The sequence below is a fragment of the Protobothrops mucrosquamatus genome, unplaced genomic scaffold (assembly GCF_001527695.2).
Source record: "Protobothrops mucrosquamatus isolate PMUCROS unplaced genomic scaffold, P.Mucros_1.0 scaffold1149, whole genome shotgun sequence".
Lineage (NCBI taxonomy): Eukaryota > Metazoa > Chordata > Lepidosauria > Squamata > Viperidae > Protobothrops > Protobothrops mucrosquamatus.
The window spans coordinates 61,950-77,385 of NW_015387364.1; the positions used below are offsets into that span (position 1 = coordinate 61,950).

The window sequence follows — 15,436 nt, forward strand, 5'->3', positions numbered from 1 at the left end:
CGTCAAGCCGTGCACGGAAAAAAAAAGGCCGCCGGGCTCAATCTCCTTGCCGTTGCTTGGGGCGGCGGGAGCGGCGGCTCCCCCTGGGAAGATGCTTCTCGGCGCCGGGCATCACCTCAACCTCCATGCCGGATGCTAGAAGGATTTTCCCATCATGCTGCGGGGAGCCCAATCCACCAACCGTGTCTCCTGCCACCCAAGGATGCAAAAGCAAAGCAGAGGCGGTGCCCTTCTCGACTCCGCCCTCCGCCCCCCCCAAAAAAAATCTTTCTAAAGACAGATTGCGCTGCTGCGGGGGGGGGGGGGGGACAACACGCCGCTATGGTTGAAGCGTATTCCGTGATTGAAACGTATTGCCCCTTCTGTGTTTGTGTCCCGTTTCCTTGCTAATATTTTGCAGCCCTTAACTGTACCCGTCAACATATGCTTCGCGTGTGTGTCGAGCTGCAAATCCCATCATTCCCCGGCACACGGTTGCTGGAGGGCGCCAGCTTGGAGAACACCTCTATCCTAATCCTTCCTCCCTCCCGGATCTTTTCAGCTACCGTCCCCAGATGTACCTCTCTAGAATCGGTTCAGCTCAAATCATCTCCCCAGAGCAGGGGTAGGCAACCTTGGCTCTTTTATGACTCGTGGACTTCAATTCCCAGAATTCCTGAGCCAGCCATGCTCAGAATTCCTGAGCCAGCCATGCTCAGGAATTCTGGGAGTTGAAGTCCACGAGTCATAAAAGAGCCAAGGTTGCCTACCCCTGCCCCAGAGATAGCATTTCTCCCTCTCCGCCTCCTATCTTGAGAAAATTACTAATAGCTAGAAAGCAAGCCTGCCTCTACCTCAGCACAGTAGGCTAAATTGGTTTGGAGCAGGAAACTAAACTAGGATCAGATTTCAGGAGAAACGTCCAGGGAACTCCAGAATCTGAGGCTCGACTGAGAAATCTTAAGCACGTCAGAAGACGGCAGGGGCAAAACCACTTCCGTACTGTGGCCAAATTACACGGGAGGTGCCATTTAAGTCTCGGGACTCCAGCTCGCCCGGACAGCTGTCTCTGTATGAAGTGGGAGGATTACTACATTACTTCGTGAGAGAGTGGGGGGGGGGGGAGAGAGACGAAAGGAAAGGTGGAATTGTGCGAGAGTGTTATCATCACTAGTCGGGTTTTCCCCAAATCTTGAGGTGTTGGACTAGAAGACTTAAGAGGTTGGACTAGAAGACCTCCAAGGTCCCTTCCAGCTGTGTTATTCTGTTAGGTATAGATCAGGGGTAGGCAACCTTGGCTCTTTTATGACTCGTGGACTTCAACTCCCAGAATTCCTGAGCCAGCATAGCTGGCTCAGGAATTCTGGGAGTTGAAGTTCACGAGTCATAAAAGAGCCAAGGTTGCCTACCCCTGGTATAGATAATGGGGGAAGAAACAACACTCCCACAAATCAATCCCGAAGTTATAACGACGGAATTTGCGCGCTGAGTGAGAGTCAGCGCTGAGTCTTGCAGGTGTCGAATTGCAACTTATGCTCCGGAACAAAACAATAACTCTTCTCCCGTTTCTGAAAATGCAGAGGCCCGTTTTAACTGTTCTCGCGTGGGGGGAAACACGGAGACTCCTGGCTGGATACCGTAATTAAAAAATAAAAACCGGAGAAGTCAGCTTAAGTTACCTATTTGAGATATCTATATTAACAATCTAAAGACTACACTAAACCCTGCACCAAAATTATGAATCGCGAATGCAATGCAAAGCAGAGTCCTTAACTTTCACGTGTGTGTGGGAAATGGATTTAAAAGCGAAGAACTACAAAGCCAAGGCATGCTGGTTTTATGTCCTTCCATCCACCGCTAGGAGGTGCCATTGAAAAGGTTTTCAGCCAATTAAACAGCAAGGAGAACTGCTCCAGTTAATATGTCCAACACAAAGCGTTAGTTTCCAGTGCTTTAATGTGTAAGTCTTCTCTTTCCTGCTGTGTTTAAAATTTGAAAAGAGTGTTATGGTTTTAACAATATGCAGTCCTGTCCCTTCTTGGTGTCTTTGGTGATTTGGAATTAAGAACATGTCTTAAATTACACCATTACATAACCATTTTTTGAATATTCTGTTACATATATGCTTTTAATTGTATTTCTTTCATGGCTCCTTTAAGTAGCAAATTCTTGTTATGATGCCAATTTATTAAACACAGCATTATGGCTAAACCAAAGGCAATATATTAAAAAAAATGTATATTGCTCTGCTTCCTTCTCTCTCCCTTCTTCCCTAACAAGGTCAGCTTGTTGGAGTAACTCACACCCCTCATACTCCAAAGTTACTTTGTTGCATCCCAAAGAATGCTCATAATTGAATGATCTACTAGGAATGATACCCTTGCCTCATTTAGAGCGCCTCATTTCTTTATTGGTTGTAAAGCAATTCTGTTGGGGTCTTCTTTGGGTATAGAGCAATGATGGCAAACCTTTTAGAGACCAAGTGCCCAAACTGCAACCCAAAACCCACTTATGCATCGTCGGGTGCCGGGTGGGTGTGGCTCATTGAGTGGGCATGGTTGCGGTGGTAACGGCAGACTGTGTGGGACTAAAAAGTTCAATCAATCAATTCCAACTTTGAAAGATCTTTTTTTTTTCCCACGAGAAGTTGAAATTGACTGATTGAATCTTTTTTTTTTTTTTTTTTTNTCCCGTTTCTGAAAATGCAGAGGCCCGTTTTAACTGTTCTCGCGTGGGGGGAAACACGGAGACTCCTGGCTGGATACCGTAATTAAAAAATAAAAACCGGAGAAGTCAGCTTAAGTTACCTATTTGAGATATCTATATTAACAATCTAAAGACTACACTAAACCCTGCACCAAAATTATGAATCGCGAATGCAATGCAATGCAAAGCAGAGTCCTTAACTTTCACGTGTGTGTGGGAAATGGATTTAAAAGCGAAGAACTACAAAGCCAAGGCATGCTGGTTTTATGTCCTTCCATCCACCGCTAGGAGGTGCCATTGAAAAGGTTTTCAGCCAATTAAACAGCAAGGAGAACTGCTCCAGTTAATATGTCCAGCACAAAGCGTTAGTTTCCAGTGCTTTAATGTGTAAGTCTTCTCTTTCCTGCTGTGTTTAAAATTTGAAAAGAGTGTTATAGTTTTAACAATATGCAGTCCTGTCTCTTCTTGGTGTCTTTGGTGATTTGGAATTAAGAACATGTCTTAAATTACACCATTACATAACCGTTTTTTGAATATTCTGTTACATATATGCTTTTAATTGTATTTCTTTCACGGCTCCTTTAAGTAGCAAGTTCTTGTTATGATGCCAATTATTAAACACAGCATTATGGCTAAACCAAAGGCAATATATTAAATATATATATATTGCTCTGCTTCCTTCTCTCTCCCTTCTTCCCTAACAAGGTCAGCTTGTTGGAGTAACTCACACTCCTCATACTCCAAAGCTACTTTATTGCATCCCAAAGAATGCTCATAATTGAAAGATCTACTAGGAATGATACCCTTGCCTCATTTAGAGCGCCTCATTTCTTTATTGGTTGTAAAGCAATTCTGTTGGGGTCTTCTTTGGGTATAGAGCAATGATGGCAAACCTTTTAGAGACCGAGTGCCCAAACTGCAACCCAAAACCCACTTATGCATCGTCGGGTGCCGGGTGGGTGTGGCTCATTGAGTGGGCGTGGTTGCGGTGGTAACGGCAGACTGTGTGGGACTAAAAAGTTCAATCAATCAATTCCAACTTTGAAAGATCTTTTTTTTTCCCACGAGAAGTTGAAATTGACTGATTGAATCTTTTTTTTTTTTTTTTTGTACATGGCGGCGGAGGCCTAAAGCAAAAAGGTTTTATAAAACCCAGCTGAAGGCCTAGGACTGGGGCGATGGCACGCATGCCCACAGAGAGGGCTCTGAGTGCCGCCTCTGGCACCCGTGCCATAGGTTCGCCACCACTGATATAGAGTACATATATGCTCACATTTGCTTTGATCTACACACTGTGTCACAGAATAGAACTAACATGGAAATAATGTTGTTGTTTGGATCTTCTACAGTTATTAGTCTTTTTTTAGATGAGCTTTTCACCCTATGGCTCATCTTTGAAATAATTATTTTACTTAAACTTGTTACAAGTGTGCCTGCTTCTTCTCTCTTCTTTCTGAACAACTCACTCCTACCTCATTTATCAACCAGTTGACTCAAATCCAGAAAGTCCCCACTGGCACTTGCATAATATCTGCTCAACAACTTTAACATCGATTCCCAATGAAAAGCTAAATGAGTGGCTGAACGTCCAGACACAGGAAGGCACATAAATGACCCCATGAAAAGTGTCAGGCTTTGAACTAACATGCCAGCAATGGACAATCCTGAATAGGATTTGCACTTCACATGGTGTCTGCCAGGACTCATTGTATAAATGGGGCATAGAATCCTCCCCTCAGTGTGACTGCGGGGTCCCACATCAAACTGTAGATCACATCGTGATTGGTTGTAAGCTGAAGGCATATAAATGATGCTGTACTTCAATGGTTAGATGGCCTAGACCAGGGGTAGGCAACCTTGGCTCTTTTATGACTCGTGCCCGTATACAGGTCGAGCCAGCATAGCTGGCTCAGGAATTCTGGGAGTTGAAGTCCACAAGTCATAAAAGAGCTAAAGTTGCCTACCCCTGGCCTAGACATTGGTATTTGGACATATATTTTTTTTAAGATTTATATTTATTGTGTTTTATTAATCTAGATGAAAATCTAGATGAAATACATATTGCTAGCCCATGTATGATATGACATATGCTAAATAAATCAATCTGTACAGGCTTTAAAATTTTTCAAGATTTGAACCCCATCTTCATCCTAGGTTCAAGTCTGTTTGCTTCTACAAAATAGAGATCTGCGGATATATGTTCACCATCATCTGTTCCCATCCAAGCTTCAGGTCTCCAGCATAACTGATATCCAATCTATGGATTCCTGAAGATCTTACATACTATTAGTGGAAATTTTAACACTTTATTAGTTCCTTTTTGAAAAACTTCACTCCCTCAGCCAAGAAAAGGAAGGTCTTTGTAAATGAAAGATTAATAATAAAACAAATCTCGTCATCAGGCTTATCATCTAAAAGATCACCTACTGCATCATCCAATATTATACCATTCTGATTATAGTGAAATATAGAGGAGAAGCCAAGTTTCAACTGAACAGATAAGATAACCTTTATTGTCATTTTTTTTACTGTGGGCACAACGGCACACATCAAAAATGAAATTTAGTTGCCTGCTCTCAAAGCGAAACACATACATGACACACACCTAAACATGCTATGTACAACGTATGTATAGACCCACACTTCTACATATACATAGCAAATAAATATTAAATACTGTCCATCTTGAATATATAACAGAAGGAGGAAGCTTGAGAGTTTGCAAGGTTAATGCTGTATGGAATGAAACTATGGCTGAATCTGGATGTTCTGCTACGGATACCACGAAGCCTCCTCCCAGAAGGTAACAAGGAAAACAGGTTGTGAAGAGGATGTGTAGTGTCCCAGATAATCTTACGGACCCTGCTCAAGCAACGCTTCTGTGCTATGTCCTGGATGGGAGGGAGGGAACAGCCAATGATCTTTTCGGCCATTCTCACCACTCTCTGCACCGCCTTCCTGTCTGAAGCAGTGATGCTTCTAAACCAGACTGTGATGCTACATGACAGGATGCTCTTGATCGTCCCCCTGTAGAAAGTGGTCAGGACAGGGGAAGGAAGATGTACTTTTCTCATGTGACGCAGAAAATGCAGGTGCTGCTGTACCCGCTTCACCAGTGTCTCACTGTTGAGCGACCAAGCCAGCCTACAGTTTTGTATAATAATCTCCCACAAATTCATTTAAAATATTTGTAATGTGAGCTCCTCTATTGTTCATGTTTTGCTTTTTACCATTCAGAAAAAGCTGATGTGCTTTGCAATTTGTGAAGGTTCATTTTAGGAATTACTACTAGTTTCCTCTTTTATAAATCATTGAAAAAGGAAAGGGAGTCCGAGGGCCACTGTAGTGGCGTGCTTGGGCTAGCCTGCTTTCATATCTGTAGTAAGATGCCATGTGGCCACTTTTCATTGCCAAAGCAACTAACCTTGGAGAAATTTTCCAAGGACGCTAAAAAGAAACTTCTGTAAGACATTGTAATATGCATGCAAGATAATTCCTATTATAAAGATTAGAGTCTGCATGATTATTACTTTAAGAACATTTTATAAACCACATTAGCTGAAAATGCTTCCAAATCTGTTCACATTTTGCCAATTGTTAAAAAAAAGTAGTCCCTACTAATCCAAAGGTGCTTTTTCAAAAGACAACTGCCCTGCCATTGTTTTTCCCTGAAGATGTTTCATTTCTCATCCAAGAAGCTTCTTCAGATGAGATGGAAATATCTTCAAGGAAAAACAAAGAAAGTCCAGTTGCCTTTTGTCACAATGTTTGTGACAACCATGACCTGGATGCCTGGAAATCTCCATAGACAATCCCTACTAAAATGATAAGGGAATGAAAAGAATGTGGAGGACAGATATAAAAGGCACAAGTAGCAATCTAGAGGTTATTGTTCTTTTGACCCATATGAATCGCAATGGATGAGGGTGAGTCAATGGGAGACTTGACACTGCACTCCTATGGCACCTGCTATATGATAATGAAGGACAAAAGAAGAGTCAAAAATATTAGCTGAACAATAGCCTAAAAACTAAGGCGAGTTGGTTTGCTTAACAGCTGATTGCTATTAAACCAGTAGTGAAGAATTTAATACAGATCTGTAATTATAACAGTTCTGTACTGTATAAGTATTTGGTCTATCTGAACATGGATGAGGGAATAGCTCCTGTAGGCAAACAAACAAATAAACAAATAAACAAACAAATAAATAAAGTCCAGTTGCCATGATTCAACCTTCTGACATCTTTGCTTGGATGACTGAGAGTCTTCATCCACATATTGCAATACATTTTGGAGAGGAAACCCCTGAGGTTAATGTGGCAATAATTGGTACATTCCAACAACTCCCTGCCTAACTGATTTGCCCTGACTGATGAAGCTGCTTGGATGAGCAAAAGAAACGTCTAGAGCAGGGGTAGGCAACCTTGGCTCTTTTATGACTCGTGGACTTCAACTCCCAGAATTCAGCATGGCTGGCTCAGGATTTCTGGGAATTGAAGTCCATGAGTCATAAAAGAGCCAAGGTTGTCTACCCCTGGTCTAGAGCTAACAAAAAATAGTCCAGTTGTCATGATTTAACCTTCTGACTACTATAGGGAAGTACAAATATCCAGACACGATACCATGAACATAATTCTATCTTGAGCAGAGAGCTAATTGATATTTAAACATAATTGTGGGGTTATTTATTCCTCCCTAAACACTGATTCGCAATGCTACCTGGTACCCTAATAATATTGGGTGAGACAAAGCTCCTTGGTAAGACCCAGCTGAAACAAGAAACTTCAAGATAATAGTCCTTAATGAACAATTGTAGCCGGCACTATTTACAGTTTTCTCCGCCAATGTGTTTCTCTGCATGAATTTGGCCTTCAAAGAATACAAACTGCCAAACAAGAGAGGTTACTAACATTTAAATGGCTACATAGACAGGAAGGACAGAGATTATTATTATTGTATAGTTCCTTCCAGATCACAATCCTAGTAAATTAGCTCAGTAGCCAGAGTTTTCTCTACAATATTTCAAGATCATAATCCAACTGCATTTTCCTAAAAAGAGCATGCTAAGCACTCAGCCATTTCCTACTTACTTGGGAAGAAGCACCTTCCCATATATTCAATAGGGCTTCCTTCTGAACAGGTATCTGTTGTGAATAGTTCTGCTATTGCAGAACTGACACATCTGAGATTGCAATATCACACTGGATTGATAATGGAATCTTACTTTAGACTAGGACTGATATGACATTTTAAATTTTGATTGACTTAAGAGCTACAGAATCAGTTGTGCATTGTCCATGTATCCTGTTGGGTATTAGTACCCAACATAAATAATCTAAAATGGGTACTCCACCCAATGATTGTTACTATCCTTACGATATACATTTATTTGGTTGCAGTCCTGTGCTCATTTTAAGACCCCATTGAGCCCAGAATGGGAAAAAACTGACTGTACATGATTGCAGAAAATAAATATACCTTGTTTGTTGTATGATTAGTGTAAAGGAAATACATTTTTTTTACTATAGCTCACAATATGCACTGATTCATTCGATGCATTGTAAAAGTACAAGACTTTTTTTGTACAGTATTATGACCAGTTCTAGTCCAAGGAATGGGGGACCATTGGCTTTAAAAAAAGGTTGCTAAAAGTCAATTTCAAGAATTTCAGCCAGCATGGTCAGTGGTGAACATGCTGGGTACTGCAGTTCATCAGCATCTGGAGCACGGAGACCCCAAACTTTCAGAGCTGGTGGACACAGATAGGAATATATTCAAAATGCAGGTCAAAGATCCTGGCAAATGTCAGTGGGGAAATGGTACCTGTAAGTACCTGCTGGATATTCCAGATGCGGATCTAAACACTTTTCCCTTTGCTACAACTTCTGCAGATATTTGGGGAGAGTGTAATAAGAATTACAGAATTAATAATCATCGTTCAAAGAGAGTGCCTAGGGGCTGATAACAAACAAAACCCGGCATTGGGTCAAGGCTTAAAACGAGCCAGTCTTAGACTATTGTTCCCACGGCTATCCCAAGCACACCCCGCCGTCTCATTCATCGCAACCTGCCCTTCCCCGGTTCCATTTGATAAGAGCGCGCGCCGGCTAAGAGCGCGCAACAAGTTGCAACAGCGTTGCCACCGCCCCTTCCGCCTTGCCGCGTCTCTGCTTCTGCCGACGACCCTTCCTTTCCCGAGGGCGCCCGGGAGTTTGCTGCTTGGCACCGGCGCCATCCGTGACAGGGCAACCCCCACGACCACAGCCAGACACGCACCTGCACGACTTCACTCTTTGACCCGCACCCAGAGCCTGGCCTCGACGTCACGTGCTCTCGGCCGTCCAATCCGGGCCAGCCACTAGTTTGTTCGGGAGCTGCTCTGGGCGGCAGAAAAGTTTTACTGAGAAGACCCGGGAGAAGCGCTCGGTCGGCCGTGGCGGCGGAGGCGGTAGCGGTGCGTTGCCTTGAGCCGCTGAGGCCGTCTCGGATCGCCCGCGGTCTCCGTTTCCCCGCGAGCGCTTTACCTGTTTACCTGTTGCTTCTCCCATCGCCCGTCTCCTCTTCTCGTTCCTTGCGTGGCTCCCTTCCCTCACCTGGGCCCCCTGGGACTGCATCCCTTTGCAATCGCAATCGCTTCTCCTCCTGCTTCTCCCCCGCTTCCCTCATTTCATTTTTCCCATTCTATCTCCGCCTTAATTCTGCTTGCTTCTTTGCTTCTTCTCTCGGGCCCTCGGATTTTTTTTTTTTTTTCCCTGGCTCTGTAAACCACTCCACGCAAACTTTCTTTGCCTCGATCCCATTTATCCCGAACGCACTTTTCACTTCCTGCTTTGCCACGGGTCCTTTCCCTGAACTCTTCTATGCATTCTGGGTTGTGCTTTCTTTCTCTCTCTTGACTCCTTCACTCTTTCCCTCATGGTCACCTTCTGTTTATCCTGCCTCTCATCGCTTTCCTAACTCAGTTTCTTGCCTTTAACCTTTCTGCACTCCAAATGTCTGAGCCAAATACTGTGATTTCTACTCCTCACTCAACTCATGCGCTCATGCGCCGATCCCCGGTGTCTCTTTTCTTTTTGCTTTGTTTCACTCCTTTCCTAGCACTTTTTATGCCTGCCTAAAATAGGGAAGAGGTGGCTTCAACAGCGACTTCATTAATTGTTCTCAAATGCCAAGGCAGGAGCTGATGTGGTTAGTACCTGTATCTTGACCATGGCTTTGCTGAGCTCTGAGGGAACAGCTGAAGGGAGCTTGGGGACCAGTAGCACCTCTTGCCCACTGTGGACTGTGTTGTATGACTATGAAGCCACTGGAGAAGATGAGCTGAGTTTGCGTCGAGGGGAAATGGTGGAAGTTTTGTCTAAAGATGCAGCCGTGTCCGGAGACGATGGGTGGTGGGCAGGTAAAATCCATCATCGTCTTGGCATCTTCCCAGCAAACTATGTGACCTACCAGCTAGGGTGTTACCAACACCCCCAGTTAGGATTGTTGGAGAAGACTGGGCATCAAACCCAAAACCTGGCCGTGGGTGATGGGCACCCTGCAGATAATGAAGACCACATGGGTTCTCTAGCAGAGATTGACTTCCAGCATCTGGAACTGCAAGAGATTATTGGAGTTGGAGGTTTTGGTAAAGTTTATAAAGCTATATGGAATGGCCAAGAAGTTGCAGTGAAAGCGGCCCGGCAGGATCCAGATGAGGACATCATGGCCACAGCAGAGAATGTGAGGCAAGAGGCAAAATTGTTTTCCATGTTGAAACATCCAAATATCATCGAACTTCATGGTGTAAGTTTGCAGGAGCCCAACCTCTGCCTAGTTATGGAATTTGCCAGGGGAGGACCCCTCAATAGAGCTTTGTCAGGTATTTTCCCCACCGCTAGTGGGAACCACTGGGGCCGTCGCATCCCTCCTCATATATTAGTCAACTGGGCAGTACAAATTGCTCGAGGGATGCTTTATTTACACGAAGAAGCCATCGTCCCCATCCTTCACAGAGATCTCAAGTCAAGTAACAGTAAGTACTTTGAATGTTTTTTAAAAGGACAATTTATGCATACTTTTCCATGTTTCTATATTATAATAATGAACAGTACTGTGATACGTTTTATTTTATAAACTTTGCATTGCAAAAGTGCTATTTAAGATGCTTATAGTTTTATACATTAGAATTGATTTTTCGGTTATCAAATATATGCAAGTTCATTCCACCAAATTGAATCAAGTCTTTTCTCCCCTTTGGTAACAACAATAGTTATACTCAAGCATTTCAATAGTTAGTTGTGTTTGGTTCCTTGGAAAAATGGAAGTCTTCTCATGACTCATATGCAACAGGAAGAAGTCTCTTCTATGAAATCTTGGCTTTTCATATTAAACCTGAAACTTTGAGGAGTCAGTCCCAAGAGCATGAAATTTTGAGTAGTCATAAATAGAACCAGACTGAAATGCTCCTGTTAATGTAATTTTTAACATGTTGCTTGAGTTGTAATTATTAGCTGGATAAAATAGTGATGCTTTTCTGACTCATTGAATTGATATTTTCATTTCTTTTTATAAGAAAGCAGTGATGCTTTACTGTGCAATGTTTTCATTCTTTTCACTAACTTAAGGCATTTAACCCAATTTTTAACCATAGAAAATTTAGAACAAAATAGATAGGGTGATAATTAGAGTTACTGATTTGATGCAATATGTTAGCAACACCTAGGATGTTCTTTATGAAGAATGTCCCATTTCTTGACATCAGAAAATAATACATAAATAAATGGAAACTTATTTTAGTATATTCTCCAACATATATTGTTTGGAATAATTTTTGTTTCAGTGATGAAACTGTCTGACAATCTGCCTCCAAGGCAATGAAGGAGAGTGGCCTAGAGGACTTCATAGTTTGTGATGCTATAGAAAATAAGCTTTTTTTTAACATTGATTGTGTTTTAGTTTCTGTAATATAACTCCTTGAACTTTACATGAATTATTTTCATTTTAAAGCCACCCCCTTGTCCACAATTTTTTTAAAATATATATAATAATTTTTATATCCATGATCACAAAATACCCCTAAAATTATATACAGTACTACCATTTTTAGCTTATGTACTATATGCATTTCTAGGTTTTAACAAAAGCTATTGTATATGTACCAATTCCACAGATGAAGTTCAATGCATTAGATTTGACTTATGAGATTCCTTTTTTCCACAAGAGACAGAAGAAACCTTTATAGCAGTGTTTCTCAACCTTGACAATTTTAAGGCATGTGGACTTCAACTCCCAAAATTCCCCAGCCAGCATTGCTGGCTGTGGAATTCTGGGAGTTGAAGTCTACATGCCTTAAAATTGTCAAGGTTGAGAAACACTGCTTTATAGGAAGCTGTAGCACCTACCTCATAGCTGGTTTCTTACATAAATGAATGCAAAGTGCAGAAATGAAGGCAATAATAGGATATAGGAAAGAAACAAAACAAAGATGCACTTCTGCAATAAGGAATTGAAACTATGTTGTCTCTGCTGTTTTATTCCTAATCTGTAATTTGGATTAAAAAAAAATAAAAGACGCTCTTCAGTCAAGCTCAATTTCTAATGAACGTTCTTGTAGTTATTCTTGTTGGCGTTTTGGAAGTCATGTGCCATTGGCTCCTTTGTTTTTCCAACTACCCTCCCTAGCCAGGAGCCATGGAATTCCTGGGTGACTATAAGCCTGAACCTGTTTAGTTTCTATCATTAGACAAGGTCATCCAAGTTCTACTACCTGCCCAGCCATAAAATGGACAAGGATCTTGCAATTGTCAGCATCAAAACAGTCCTAACTATGAGTGGATGGCATAGTCCATTTATTTATCAAATTTAGGAACAACCCATCTTACTAAGTGATTACTAAGTGATTCTGGGCAGTTGATGGTTCATTAGTTTGATGGTTCATGCCTGTTAAATCTTCTCTAGAAGGGACTGATTTTGACAGATATGAAGCAAAGAGAAAAGGACAATTTATTGATTAACAAAATCTATATTGCCGATCAGCCAATATGAAAAAAATGGGATTCAAGAATTTTCTGCTTATACTGTACTGAGTTGAATTAAAATTTAGATTCAGTCTTATATAAACTATAGTTGGTTGGCCTTATACTGTATAACATAGTAAATAAAAATTGGACAAAGTACATTTTATCTTAGATCCAGATCACTGGATCCAATTCATAGCTATCAATACAGAAATCTCTTGCAGCTATTATTACATGTATAGTCCCAATTTTAGAAAAGTGGGAAGACATGGTAGCCTGGTCCTGTAGAAACTATAAAGCAGTTAAAATCTACATTGTAGGGCAGCGGTTCTGAACCTATGGGTCGCGACCCCATTTGGGGTCGATCGACCATTTCACGGGGGTCGCCAAGCAAGGCTGTCCGCCATTTTTTCCCCTTTTCCGGCGGGTGCCTTACCTCCCTTGAGCTGGGCCAGCTGGTGGTTGGCCTGCTCCGTCTCTGCCGCTTGCCAGCTACGCCTCGGCCGGTGCAGTGCTCCCAGGCAGGGAAAGTCCTCGACTTACGACCGGTTTAGTCCTCGACTTACGACCGGTTGGGGAGTCACGGCATTAAAAAGGTTGAGAACCACTGTTGTAGGGCATTTGTTGATTAGTAAGAATTAGTATTTAGCTCTGTTCGCATATTTACATAGACCTGCATGATGGTTCATATGTCATTCATTCATACACATTAGCAATGTGCAGCTATTTAGAAGCCAAGTGGAGAATGTGCTTTAGAAGGGATGTGAATGCATTCACTGCAACATATGGCACTTCCTTAAAGATGCCACACCTTTCCTCAGTTCACAGAGTTGCCCCACAATTCCAGGGAAATGACATTTGCATCAGGGATGCCATCTTATTGCAGCATCCCTAACTCCCTAATGTGCATTTTCCTATGAATGCACAGCTACTGTGTTTGCTCAGGAAAAACCCCCACAGATTTTTGAAGAAGACATCAACTGATTCGCCCATATCTGCTCCAAAACACCTTTTCCTTCCTTCCTGTATGTAACTAACTTTTATACAGTGGCTAAATGTATTTCATTTAATTTGATTAGGTGCATCAATTGCAAAATAGATGATCCTCCCAGAAATAAAAAATTAGGAAATCCCTTTAAAGTAGGCTTTAGAAGAGAACCAGTGTGGCATAGTGGTTAAGGTTTTGGGCTTGGACTGAAGGTCACTCTTAGCCATGGAAGCTCACCTATGACTTAGGTCAGGGGTAGTCAACCTTGGCTCTTTTATGACTCGTGGACTTCAATTCCCAGAATTCCTGAGCCAGCATGGCTGGCTCAGGAATTCTGGGAATTGAAGTCCACGAGTCATAAAAGAGCCAAGGTTGACTACCCCTGACTTAGGTCCCTCCAGCCCATAGGAGCAAGAGAGGGGTGGCAGTTGACAAAACATGTGCAACTCTGTCACCCTGGGTATGACATGACTTACATACCTTTGTCAGACCTCTTGAGTGCAACTTGAAACCTGGCATCTGACACAAATACGTAAGCTGCAGCATTTGCGTGATGATGTCACTTGTCAATTGGGCATAATTGTGGTTTACTAAGAATATTGCTCAATAAGGAGAAAATAGAGTGTATACCACCTCGAACTCCTGGAGAAAAGGCAAGATATAAATCTAACAACTACATACTATATGTATCTTCAACATGCCTATCCTCCCCACCACCCCACCATAGCCCATGAGTGAAATAGGTTTAAAAGTAATGGAATTACCTAAAAGAAACCATCAGGAGACCTGGAGTATAGTCAGTGAAACATGTTATAGTCCTCACAATCTGCTAAAAGATTAGTCAAAACCTATATCGCAGTGGTGGTGAACCTATGGCACGCGTGCCAGAGGCAGCACACGGAGTCCTCTCTGGGCACGCGCCATCGCCCCAGCACACGTGGCCTCTAAAAGTTCACCATCACTGGCCTAAGACCAGCCAGTCTGGAGCCGCCATTGGGGAGCCCACAATCCCACCTGCCAGAGACCCCCTGGATCTCCTTCAACCCTACCCGGCTCCCATAGGTGTCACTCCCCATAAGCAACATCAAGGTGGCCATGCCCACCCCGGCCATGCCCACCCAATCTGCCATGACTATTGCAGACACACCCATCCAGTGGCCATGCCCACCCAGTCTGCCACGCCCACTGTAGCTGCACCCGCCGAGTGGGCCACACCCACCTGGCACCTGGCAATACATAAGTGGGTTTTGGGTTGCAGTTTGGGCACTCAGTCTCTAAAAGGTTTGCCGTCACTGCTATATCGTTTGTCTGATCAACCACGTTGCATTGCTCCTGGACGCTGAAACTTTAATCTGAAAAGTTTTATAATGAAAGCAATCCTGTAGCTTCAGTGGTACTTAATTTGCTGAAAAGCATTACAAGAGTTGGTCTGTGGAGTAATGGCAGATGCTTGTCCATTGAACACTTCACCAGTGCAAGGTTGTTGTCAAAGCTTTAAGGTTGTCCAGATCAGGAAATTGACCTTACAAGAAGACCAAAACTAGATTTTACTGATTTAGGCTACATTAACAGAATCTTGTAATTTGGTTTGCAAAATACAGTTTACTGAGACAGTGAAGAGACAGCTAGGTCTCTTCCCGATATTGTCTCCTATCCCACGGCTGAAGGAGTGTGTTTGTGTTGTTTTTTAAAGGCTTCCTCAAGGCCAGACCTGGCCACTTTATGGCCTACAGGCCACATCTGGCTCTTTGGCTGTCCTTGTCTG

General features: G+C 42.6%; 1 protein-coding gene across 1 annotated transcript in view; it reads left to right on the forward strand.

Moving 5' to 3' along the window:
* The first annotated feature begins 9,449 nt into the window (after nucleotides 1-9,449).
* The window catches only part of MAP3K21 (mitogen-activated protein kinase kinase kinase 21), a 47,673-nt gene continuing 41,686 nt past the window's right edge, over nucleotides 9,450-15,436 (forward strand). Inside the window, exon 1 of the mRNA XM_015820612.1 lies at nucleotides 9,450-10,699. Coding sequence (XP_015676098.1) covers nucleotides 9,895-10,699 — 805 coding nt within the window. The 5' untranslated portion in view covers nucleotides 9,450-9,894. The remainder of the gene's footprint in view (nucleotides 10,700-15,436) is intronic.